Consider the following 13,588-nt stretch of genomic DNA (forward strand, 5'->3'; position numbering starts at 1 on the left):
TACTTACTGTTTGTGGATAATTTTACTTTTGCTTGGGTTTTCTTGATAAACATAAATATAATATCCTGACTACATTTATGCACTTTGAAATTACTACATTAAAAAAAAAAAAACTCGCTTTCCACCAAAATGCAAGTCCTTCACATAGATTGTGGTGGAAAATATACTAAAAAAATGAGTTTCAACAATTCTACTCTTTAAATAATATTCTTCATGAGCTTTCATATTCACATACTCCACAAAAAAAATGGTTGTGGAAAGAACACAGACATATAATTAAGAGTCGAGCAGCCTTAACGATGATATCTCATTCCATGTTACTACCCTCAGTATCCACATTTGTTTTCTTGATTAATTGACCTCCCTCTTTAGTGCTTAATTTAATATCTCCATGGGAAAATATGTTTCAAGCCAAACCAGGTCTTTCTCAACTTATAACTCTTGGATGTACTTTTTATCCTTTCCTACGTCCTTATAGTAAGCACAAACTACAACATCGTTCATTTTCTTGGGCTATTTTCAATTTCAAAATGGGAAATTTTTTTGATAAAACAACAAATCAAGTTTATATATATTTTTAGACATGTTTGTTCGATGAGTCTTGGCTTTCCCATTTCTACAACTCACACTCTTTCTTCTTCTTCAACTCATTCTCATGACTCATCTTCCTCCATCGATTACTCTTCTTGGTTACCATCACTTATGTATCTTCATTCTTGTCCTATACCATCTATTCTTGCACATCCTTCTACTCCTAACCCACCTTCATATGCACCTGACCTCAATTCACCTAATACCAGCTCTCTTTCACCCGCTACTACCTCATCCCAAACAGCAGCTGCTATCTTATCCCAAAAACCAGCTGCCACTTCGTCTCAAGTACCAGCAGTAACAGCTCTTTCTTCACTAGAATCTATTCCACCACCACTACCTCCACCTATCTTACCTCTTCCACTAATAAACACCCCATACAAACACTATCTATAAGTTGCATTTCTAAGCCGAACTTGTGCTAAAAAGCTCATATTGACTATACAATTACTAAACCACCTATTTATAAAAATATTCTCAGTTTTCACACCTATTTATAAAAGCCCGCTTGGATTTTGTTGAATTTAATGTTGATTCTCCATTGTTTACTTATTGACATCAAACAAAAAGTATTTTCATATGACTCTACATGGATGTAGAGATGAAACTACATTGTGGCTTGGGGGCCATGGCCCTGCAAATTCTCAAAAATTCAATATTCACCTACATATTTTGCAAAAATTTTCAACCGAAAAAAATTATTTGAATGCTCTTCCAAATTCCTCTTCTTACTTTTTATATTTATTATTAATTGGCCCCTTCAATCATGAAATTCTAGTTCCGGCCTTATTTTATACGTGTGTGTGTGTGTCCCTTGAGCTTGAAAGAATGGAGGTAATAAATGACAACTGTTGTGGAATCCAAAGGGATAAATGGGCCACAAAGTATATAGAAACTCATAGAAAAATGCTAAAATACTACACATTTTACCATACAATCTTTCCAAGTTGATATAACAATGGATCTTATTAGTAAAGTTTAAATTGTAATAAATGAATGCCAAATTTACTTTTTATTTATTTATTTATTTGTTTTATGATTAGTAAAATATCAGTTTGTAAAAGGTATGTAGTGAAATTTATAATATTCCTAATATCACTCAAACCTCAATTTATCTATTAGATGAATTTATGTAATTTTATATAAAAACACACACATATATGTTTTTATTATTATATTGAACATAAAACTTTTGAATTTCTAATTGTTTTTCAATAATGCACCTCCATTTCACTTGTTTGTTACAGCTAAACAGGATTTGCGAACCAAGCCTAGGCTTCACCTGCGTCGAAAGTGAGTAAACGAAACCAGTGCATTGATTAATGTTACCTTTTTCCAATGGTAGAATTTGAAGTATTATTTTCTAGTTTAATCATTCTATGAGCTTACCTACCTAGACAACAGACATATAGCCTAATTTCAATATTCATGCATTTGTTGTTATTATTATTATTATTATTATTATTATTATTTTCCATGCTTCACTACTTTCTGAGTCTCTTGCCTATCAGCTTAATATTCTGGATGAACATAATTTCTTTAGATGCGGCACATAGATTTTTCTGTGTGTGTGTGTTAGGTTTTTTTTATGAACACTCTCTTTGGTGGTTAGGTCTCCCTTCAGATGGTCCAGTAATGCCACAACCATACAGAAGATGGAGTGGTACTATAAAATGGTTTAGCAATGAAAGGAGCTATGGTTTCATAAGGCCAATCAATGGTGGTGAAGATGTATTTGTGCACTACTCTTCTGTGAAGTCTGATGGCTACATACGTATACGGTCTGGCACACTGGTGGAATTCGACGTTGTGGGGGGGCATTGGCGTGAAAAAAGACTGAAAGCAATCAACGTGACTGGTCCTGGCGGAACTTTGCTTCAAGACAGTAGGAGAAGAGCCATTAATATTGCAACTGGCAGTGGCAGCAGGAGTACTGATAGCAATGCTGAAACTCGTCCTTGTTTTGGACCATGCTATAGGTGCGGCGAGATGGGTCATATAGCAAAGTACTGCTTCCTTGGTAGAAAGAATGACATTGCTGCTGCATGGCCAGGGTTTGGACAAAAAACATGGATTGGCGTTGCTTGGTGCCATTTCTGTGGCCAGCTTGGTCATTTGGCAAATGATTGTCTCACTGTTAGTCCTAGGAAGTGAGTTATGGAGGCTATAGCTCACTAGCATTTTCAAGTTTGAATAAATGAAAGCCTAACTATGTGGGGACTGCTTTTTTTCTTTTGCATTAAGGTGTTTGTAATAATGAATAATCAGTACTTTTGCATTAAAACCTATGCATTTGTCTTCCCTACTCTATACGTCTTTCTTGCTTTGCTTGTTGGGAAATTTTTTTTAATAGAGTAAATTATACTTTAGACTTTAGAGACATTCCCTTTCCTTTAGGCTTGTACTTTGAACAAGCTTGGAGGGGGGGAATTAATTTCCTTTTTATTTCACTTTCCCATAGGTTTTTAAAATTACATATAGCTTTTTTTTAAAAAAAAATTAAGAAAAAATCTTCTAATTGTTCAAAACAAGTGTTTTTTTATTAGCACGATTATTAAAAAAAAAAAAATTTCAAATCTCTATAATTTTTTTTTCTATAAAACCTACTTTTACAAACCTCAATGAGCTCCATTCACTAATTACATTGGGGCTTTGTTTCTGGTTATCCTCTTAGCTAAATCTATTAATTTTCTCTATTCAAGAGAATAATTGGTAGGCCTTTTTTCCCGTTGAATATGGTAGGCCTTAAATATGTCTGTTTTTTTTTTTTTTTTGTTAGTTGATAATTATAATGGGGCAGGGAATTCTAACTCTGGTGGTATCTATCAAAAACACAACAAGATATTAATTAAACTATAAGATTCTTTACTTATTTGTTATGTCACTTTTAAGGGTCATTCAGAATATTCTTTTTTTGGGTTCATGTCATGTCATTGTTTAGCCATCCTCTTCCCCTCTTATACGCTACTTGGGAAATTTCCCATATTGTTTCTCAAATAAAGCATAGGATCTTTTCTTTTATCGGGTGAGATTTTTGTAAAGTTTCTTGACTGGGCTAACTCTTTAAATCCATAGTCTACACTTTAACAACCTTGGGCTTCCATTTGTAATTTCTGGGGGCCCACTACCATCTATTTTGGAATAAGCATATTAGAGATGGTCCCCCTGGGATAATTGGATCGTAGTCGGCAGTCGGCACCTTACTTGCTCAGAAAAAGGGGAAAAGATAAGAAAAGAAAAGAGAAGAAAATAGAAAGCACATTGGGTTTTGTCTTTTATGTTTGATTTGACACTTGAAGCTATTTTTTGAGTGTGACGGCAATGTCAATTTCTCTTTAATTCTGCCTAAGTAATCCTGCTCATTGGCTGCTAATTACAAGTCAATACGAAGTTTGGCGAGCATTGATCTGAATGAATCAAAGTTGAACTTTACGAATTGCCGAATCCAGACGTCTTTACTGCAGACTTTCACAACTTGCCCTCTTTTGTCTTATTCAGAATATTTCGAATAATTAAATTGTGCATGAAATATTTCCTCGAAGAAAAAAAAAATTTGTATATGAAAATAATGTTTTTCTTTGTAAGTATAAAGTATGAATGAAAATGCATAATAGGTAATAATATACCTTGTAAATAAAACGAGGACCACTGTGCTTGTAAAATTTTAAAAAAAAAGTATAATATTATAGTTAATTAAGTTTAAAATTCACTAACGTTAGGCTATGCAAAATTGTATAAAAATATATGGTTGTTATAGTAACTGTGTAAATTTACATTGACATTATTAATTTTTATGTATCCCGATGATAAATGAAGAAAATAGATAGTAATAGTTGTATGTGAAGAGAAATACATAATTCAAAAATTCAAAAAAAAATTTGATATTTTAATGAAATGTAATGTAAAATAGATAATTTGATTTAAGGTGTTTTGAAAAGTGAGCATGTAAAAAAAAAAAAAAGGGTAGGTTATTATGCTAAAATATAAACTTTTTTTTTTTTTTTTTGCACAAATTGATGGGAATTCTCTAACATATATATGGACAAGTAATATTAGGTCATGACTAGCGCAGCTTCATTTGGGTTTTGTGTTTGATTGATTGATTAATTGAGAGTGCATTGGGTTTTATGTTTTGAATAATTGCTACTTGCTTATTTCATTGGGTTTTATGTTTGATTAATTGTTACATCACTGGTCCCGCAGTTGTAGAAACTTATGAAGTGAATGGTCCACTATGCATATACCAATGGTCTTTTTAAAAGATATAAATAATGCATGTAGCCAGGCTGGTAGAGAATGCAGCTTACTTTGGGGTATAAAACCAGTATGTAACATGTTCTTGACAATGATTGGGGAGCTCCTTATGTAGTCATATGGTATTTTCTGTTTGACTTTTAAACTGAACGTGTATGGTTGATAGGAATGTTGGATATTATAAGTGTTTCCAGTTCTAGATAATATTTATATAAGTAATATAGCCCAAATAAATCATCTCATTTTTCTTTTATTCTATTTTATGCTCTAATAATTGCAGTATGTCATGCGTTTTTTTTTTCCCTTTTATTTTAAACTTTGATTATTTTATAACATGCTAAAGGTTTCTTGGTTTGGTGGTATAATTCTCCGAATAGATGAGTTTGCTTTTTAGTCATCGAACTCTCTTTTGGGAGAAATATTTCCTCTTTTGGGGCAACTAGCAATTAATCAAAACATCAAACCTTATTAGATGAGTAGTGACTTTGAACAAGATCTCATTTTGAACAACTGAAAAATATTTCCCATTTTTCAAAGTTCTTATAAATGCATTCGAATGGGTGGGGAGTGCAAAATGTGCATTCGAGAAATTTAGTACTTTTCATTAATGAAAATCATAAGAAACTGCAGGCCCTAATTTTAAGGTCATACCATTGTTGTAGTGATTTTCTATCCTCTCAATAAATCCCTACACAGTACGAATGTCTAGAGGACTCATTCAGTGGTCTGTTGAATTGAGTGAATTTGACATTATGCAGGCCATAGCAAACTTTGTGGTAGAATTCACACTTCATGAGGACACAAAGCAAGAGTGTACAAAAGACTCCCAATACAGAGAACAAAGTGAAGACCAATATTAGGTCATTAATGTAAATGAGTCTACAAATCACCAAGTAGGCATATCAGAGCTAGTGCTGACTTCCCTTAGAGCATCTCCAATAGACTAGTTAAAGCCATTTTTTGGAGAGAAAACCCAAAAACAAAAACAAAAAACAGTTCCAATAGACTCTCTAAAAAGAAAATTTTCCAAATTTTTTTTGGAGTTGCTATAGTAGCTCTCTTGACTTGGAGAGACTCCAAATGAATTTTTCTCCTTTAAAAAATCAAACAAATCAATAAAAAACAATTCTTTCTCCCTCATAGACTCAAACATCTCACATAATCAAAACACAAAACACAAAGCAAAATCTATTTCTTATTATAACAGCAAAGTTGAATCACAACAAGAAAATAAGAAGAAAAAAAAAGTCAAGCCGATCTGACCTAGTCTGGCAGTGGGGAGGAGAAATAGTGGTAGTGGGGAGGCGGACGAGGTGTTGTTGCTTGGTGAACGCTGATCTGTCGGCTTTGTCCTTCTGGCAACACTTGATCTCCACCGGCCTTCTCCCCCTCTCTCTCTCTCTCTCTGCTGCATTCTTTCTCCCTCTCTTTATCTCTCTTGTTTTCTCTGATGTGATAAATGCGTTACTGTGAAGTAAATAAAATAACGTGTCTCAAATTTTGTTTTTTTGATAAAAAGAACGGTTGAAGTTGAGCAATCATTTTTTTTTTTTTTGAGAAACTGAGAGTTTGTTTGGATCACTATGATTTTGAGTGATATCACTCAGTTTTCATCATTGAATTTCCAAAATGCATGGGTCTCACTGAAAAAAAATCTTGTTTGGCTTGGTTTTTGGGTGATGTTTCCATCACTCAAAACTCAAAAATTTGAGTGATGGATGATGGAAACTGAAAACATAATTTTGGTGTTTTCAATTTCTAAAATATGAGTTATGGTGGCAAAATGTGAGTTATGTGATTGAGTTATGTGACCAAACAAGAATTTTGGAGTTTTTGAGATAAATTGAGGTTTGAGTTATGAGTTATGGGTTATGAGTTTGAGTTATGAGTTATGAGTATTGAGTTATGAAAACTGAGTCATGGTCAAACCAAACGAGCCTTGAATAATCAATTGGGTGTGAAAATGTGTGGTCTTTAAAATTAGTAGGTTGAAATAAAATTGAGTTAATCCCTTGGTTTTTTTTTTTTTGTATGTAATAGTGTGATATGGTATTTAATATTAGATAGGTTTCTTTTTTTGAGAAAAAATAGAAAGAGATAATTAATTAATTAATTAAAAGTTATTTAATTGTTAAATAACAATAATAATAATCTAAAAAAATAAGTTGTGAAAAATTTAATGCATAAATTCATTCCAAATTACACAAATTTGATAAATTTCAAGACTAATATAGATTTGATAAATGAAAAATAATGCAAGCATGAAAAATATGATCATTAAAAAAAACCATTGGAAAGTATGATTGTTGAAAATTTTTAAAATGTTACCATTAGGGGATTTAAAAATATAGTTATTGGGAATTAGAAAAATATAAAATTTGGGAATACATAAAGAAATATTAAAAAAAGAATAAAGAAAGAATGAATAAATAATATTTAAATGAGATAGAGAAAGGATAGAGAGTTTGTTGGAAAGTATTTTTGAAAAAATAAGTAGGTAAAAGGTAAATGTCACTGTTCACTCTCTAAACAGTACAAAAATTTAGAGAGACTGCTGGAGATGTTCTTAGAGGGGCAAAATCGAATTAAGCAATATGTTTGGAGTTCCCAACCACCAGCAACAAGACTAAATAGGAAGCCTTAATATTTGGACTAAAGCTCATGACTTGTAGTTGGCCATAGGGCAAGAACAAGTGAGCTATAAGGCTAAGGAGGACTGAATGATTGAAGTGATACATGGAGAAGTAGAAAAAGGTTTTGAGGTAACTTTAGCAAGTTCAAAATCAAGAATGTATAATATGAGCAAAATGCATGGGCAAACAGCCAAATAGTGCCACTCAATGGGTGAGCCAAATAGGCAACCGCCTAAGGCCCCTAATGAAAAAATACCCCTAAATTTTTACCAATAGAGATATTCTTGTACCAATAGAAGTATTAATTAAGCCCTAAGTATTCACCAATAAATAAAAATTAGTTGTTTTTTATCAAAGAAAAACCAGTTAAAGAAAAATATTTTCATTGAATGGGTCAATCATATAATCTCTCATACATAAATGTTGAAAGAACTCATTAATATTCCTCTAGTAAATAAATTTATACTCAATTTCTATTTAGAAATACCAAATATTTAACTTTATTAAACTTTTCAATCATAAGTTTTTAGTATTTGGTTACTTCATTCAATAAATAGTGTTTATTTTAGTTGTATAGTCATTAAGTAATGCGATGGGTTCGTTTTAATTTTTATTTTTTTTTCTAAAAAAATAGATTTAAAAAAAGAAACCAAAAGTTAAATAAATATTCTATTAATATTGAAAGTATAAGAATAGACTTTGCTTAAAGTTGTTTTTTTAGGCCCCACAATACCTTGAGCCAGCCCTGTGGCCAAACTAGCATTAACATTAGAGCTCAGCCCTTATTGAACTCATGACTGAGCCATCCATTTTGTAGTAAGTGGATTGGAATTTACCACGTCGTGAATGATGCATAAAGTTGACTATCAACTTCTTGGTATCTCTTTAAATTATTGGCATTATGGTTATATTCAATTCACTCATTTCAAAATAGATGGATAAGATTAAGATTTGTATCATTGTATGAACTCCATGATAAAGTTATTTTAAGAAATCTAAAGGATTTTAACTATAAAACTTTATAAGTTTTCCTGGACATTTAAACTAAGCTTATTACTTTTGTAGTTTAAAAATATAAAAAAATTAATTCAAGAATTTACTTTTTATTTCTTAATATTTTTATTTGAAAAAGTTTGGTTACAAACTTGGTAGTAGTCTAAGATTATAACTCCCACTAAGAAATTAACATGGCTACATATTTTGAAAATATAATTGTTGAATTGTATTTTTTACATGTTCATCAACACACATGTTAAATTTCATGCCAATAAAATGTTATTCACTATTTGATCTATAAACTTATTTTTTATGCATAGATTTAAACTACAAAAATTTAAAATTTAAATATTGGATTGTCGACATAGCTATTGATCTTTAAATTTTTGAAAATTTTGCAAACTCAGAGAATATAAGAAGAAAATGTAATCCAATAGTGGATATGTAAACTCACATCAAATAAAAAGATATTGAGAGAAGTTGTAACCTTAAAGATACAACCATTTTTTTTATTTTTGAGAAGAAGGTTACAAAAAACTTTGCCCTCTAAATTTTTTGTATTTATATTTTTTCATAAGATGCTTAATAATTATAACAAATCATATTTACTTTCATACACCATTTTAAAAATTCCAAAGTGTTATAATTTAGAAAATTAAGAACTATTTTTTTTAATTCAATTTTTAACAAAATCAAAAACTACATAAACATAAATATAAACATATGCATATACATATACATTAGATTTCTTATAGGCTAAATTAAAATTACGCCCTCCAATTTTGCCTAAAATTCAATTAAGTTTTGTAACTTAAATTTTGTTCAATTTAGTCTTTAAACTTTTAACATTATTCAATGTTTTTAAATGATCACCATTAAATACCTAAAATAATGTATTTTTGTTTTGTTTTGTTTAAATTTTATTACTCTTAAAATTCATAAAATTAATAATAAAAAATTGAAAAATTAAAATAAACTAATTAAATTCATAAGAAAATTTAAAAATATTTTATAAAAAGGTAAAATACACACACACACACACACACATACATATATATATATAATCCTAAGTCATTGTTGGACCATATCTAAAATAGCATTGCTAGTACATTTTATCAGATTGTAGAGGAGTAGATCCTAAGGTAAATTCTATAAATTGCAATAGATGCTCTTAGTGAAATAGAGATAACACCTGTGTGTAAAAAATATAATTGTAGGTACCTATACAACATCAAGGCTACAATATACCAAATCCATTTCACATTCATTTTTCTATTAATTTTGTCCCAATTCTTAACAAATAAAAACTAGTTGTATCATATCCAATCAAATAGAGAGAGTGCAAATTCATTCCTAAAATTCTTTCTCCTAAATAAATAAATAAATAAATAAATAAATATATATATATATATATATATATATATATATATATATATATATATATATATATGAGGATTTACCCCTTTCCCTTTTTGTTATCTTGCATCTTCGTTGTTTATCCAATTCTCAATACCAACATAGAAATTAACTAATTTATAAATTTATCATAGAAGAAAGTGATGTCAGCTATGAATTCGAATGTATTATCTTTTTCTTTTTTTCCCAGTAACATTGAATCAACTAGAGTGGATAATCAAACAACTTCTTAATCATGAAGAATTGTGCTATAGGGGAATCTACTACTATTAGGAATATACATTGTCATGCATATGGCACCGACAAAACAAACAAACATGTGAATTTTTTTGATAAGACAAAACATGTGAAATAGGATAACACTGGATATGACACAAGTAAGTAAAAAATGATATTTAAACATTGAAGTTTGTTTGAAAACAAACCTTTTAGGATTTTTAAGTTGTTATATAAAGTTTATATACCAATTTAAAAATCCTAAAAGGTTGTAGAAATTAAGAACCATTTGTTTTAAATACAATATTTAAATAAAAACTTTATAAACATAAACATATACATATACATATACATTAGATTTTTTTAATAGGCTAAATTACAAATCAAACCATTTAAATTTTACTAAAATTGAATTCAATTCTATGAATTAAATTTTGGTCAGTTCAGTTCTCTAACTTTTAATTTCATTCAATTTAGTCCTCATGTTAATTTATGTTAGGTAATTGTGCCCAAAGTAATATTTTTAGCTTTGTTTTTATTTAAATTTAATTAATTACATAAAAACTTTTTTTATAAAATTAATAAAAATAATAATATTTTGACATGGGCATCCAAGTATTGCATAACTCCCTATTGAAAGAAGAGTAGTCTTGGGTTCCTAATCACATTTTTCATGTCCGCTTTAGATTTTGTGGGCACCTTGGCATGACTTTTAGTTGACAATAGGTTAAGCAAAAGACGTTTAATCCAAATTGGCTTAACAGGGACTACTGCGAGGTTGAGCCCTTGTGAGAGCAAATCAAATGTAGAAACTAAACTTAATTTTTTAGCCATAAAAAATACAAAATTAGAAGATCAATAATGGCATTTAAAAATATTCATTATTAACAAAATTCGCTTTGATATATATATCAATAATTTAACAAGTTCACAATAAATAATATGCATATTTTACTTATTTTCTAAATGCATTCATATGAATAATAACATATCTTTATAAATAAATTTATACTGGTGAGAAAAATAAGGTATCGGGTAAATCCTTTTACGTACATCTTGTTACACAAGAACATACACACATTTCATTTTTGAATTAAAAATTCATGTATTCAATTCAAAATGTTTTGAATTAAAATGTGTGTGTCCGTTTGTGTGTAATTGCACCCTAAGATATTAATATTTTTGGTGTATACTTAATTAGTTAAAGTACGAATACCTTATCTTTAAGATGTTTCGCACAAACCTAGGAGCATATTTAGTGTACATCTCCAGGGTTGGCTCAATACAATAGAAGGTGTAAGGCAATAACTTTAAGTGGAATTTTTTAAAAATTTTAAATATTTAATAAGTAATATTTATTAAAATTTCTATACCATAAAATTAAAAAAAAAAATCCTCTTGTATTTTGAGATGCAAAATTATTAATTAAGTTTGTTTTTGGGTTTTATTAACCATCTCTTTTACAATTGTTAATAGCTAATCAACTTGATCAACACACACATAACTATCTTCCCAAGGTATTTCTTTTCCCAACAAGATATTTGTTGGAAAATTCACATTGTCAAGTAATGAGTCTCACATTGGATATTAATGAGAAGAGTGAATGATTAATATAAAATGCTTAAGCTTATGCACATTCGACTTGTAAGGATTTTGGGTCGAGTGGTATCTCTATATATTTTATTAACTACTCAAGCAATCTCCCTAAGATATTTCTCTCCCTAACAAGTTCTAATAGAGCCCATAGTGTTGTGTGACAAGGTGGCAAGGTTAGTTCCTTTCATAGATGGAGTGGGGATGAGGTCCTCTTCACAATTGGAGTGGGGACAAGTGCAAGCCCATGAAGATTGTACAAATGATTTGAGAAAAAGACCTAACAAAGGAGTATTCCAATGGTACTAGATAATTTTATGCACAGGTTCTCATGAACAAGGAAGTGTGGGTCAGATTCCCATGGATGTGAGTGTGGGTTGATATGTGGTTTCCATGGATGGTGTATGAGAGGTTGATGGATGTGGTTCTTATGGATAGCATACGACAGGCCCATTGATGTGTTTCCCATAAATGGCATACGAGAGGTCCATGGATGAAGTGTTAGTGAAGGAAATTCCCATAAACAATAGGGAGCTAGTAGGACAGCATGTATGCGTGCACATGTTGTGTGCATGCCTATGTATACTTGTGATGTGCGTACGCGTACAATTGGGTTGCACACGCATGCCCTATGTATATGCATGCACAGCCATGCCTAAAAACCCTAAATCCTTTTTTGTTTTCTTTTCCCTTGTTTCTCTTTACATGTTTTAGTCTCTGTTTAACCTACTTTATCTATCTTTAAGTTTATGTTCCTTTGTTTTTGCTTTGTTTCATTTTGTTTTGTTTTATTCTATTCCTTTGGTGATCATTAGGGTTTTGTTTTGTTTGAATACCATGAACATGCACATGCCATGACCATGCATTGATGCATAGGTGCACCGATGCAATGAGGTATGTAGGGTAAGTCATGCATAATCATATAAACTTGCATTTTTTTTTTTTATTGATGAACATGATATGCTTGGTTGAATCCCTTTATTTTTTATGTCTAGGTATCTTGACATGCTTGCTTGGATCTACCTTGTGATGTTTCTTCCCTTAGTAATACATGCTTAAACGCTATGATAGATGAATACAAGGCTTGGGGATGATTATGTCATGTTTGCTTGCTTTAGATGCATGCTGGTGTGTGTGTGAGAGTTAGAATAACATGTTAAATTTGTTTTTAATGAGATTAAGACTTGGAACACAATGAGTGGAAGGGTGGGGTTGGGTGCTTAACATCTTCCTATCTCCATACCTAAACTTTGGACACGTGCTTTAGTAAATATTAGTCTTTCCACGAAGGGCTCTATATTTATGGTTCTTAGATTTAAACTAGGTGGCAACTCCATTTACACCCTTTATCATGGTCCACCCTATGCCAAGGGTACTCACCTAAGGGAGGATGACCTGTCATGGATGTTTACGCCCACAGGCCCACAAAAAGGTCTTGAAACCCACAAAGAGGTAAGAACTCACACGTGAGAGGGAGATTGTTATATATACATGTGTGAATGAAGTCCCGCATTAAATAAGAATGACGAGGGAGTGGTTAATACAACATAATTGAGCTCAAACTCATAAGCTTAAACTTTTAAGTCAAGGGATGTCCCAATATATTATAAATTATAGTTTTCATAAGTTTAAGCATCCAGGTCATGTGATGTCTTTGTATGTTAATAAAAGCTTCCTGTCTTTTTCCTATAAAAAAAAAATAAATAAATGAGAGGCTCTCCAACATGTTATCTCCCCAACGCTAATGGGGTATTATATTTCATATTTAAATTTTGTAACAATAAAATTATCAACACAAAATTAATTTATTTTTACTAAAATACAGCAACAAAATAAACTCCCTAATCATGACTTTTTTTTTTGTCGAAAAAGAATACAACAAGTATTAA

The 13,588-nt window shown here is 30.7% G+C and overlaps 1 protein-coding gene across 1 annotated transcript; it reads left to right on the top strand.

The window, feature by feature from the left end:
- The first annotated feature begins 2,226 nt into the window (after window positions 1–2,226).
- On the top strand, window positions 2,227–2,745 carry LOC142635563 (cold shock protein 1-like). Its single transcript, XM_075809700.1, has one exon. It carries the CDS (start codon window positions 2,227–2,229, stop codon window positions 2,743–2,745), a length of 519 nt encoding a protein of 172 aa, XP_075665815.1.
- The last annotated feature ends 10,843 nt before the right edge of the window (window positions 2,746–13,588 follow it).

This window comes from Castanea sativa, chromosome 5, assembly GCF_040712315.1.
Source record: "Castanea sativa cultivar Marrone di Chiusa Pesio chromosome 5, ASM4071231v1".
In the NCBI taxonomy this organism is placed as follows: Eukaryota; Viridiplantae; Streptophyta; class Magnoliopsida; order Fagales; family Fagaceae; genus Castanea; species Castanea sativa.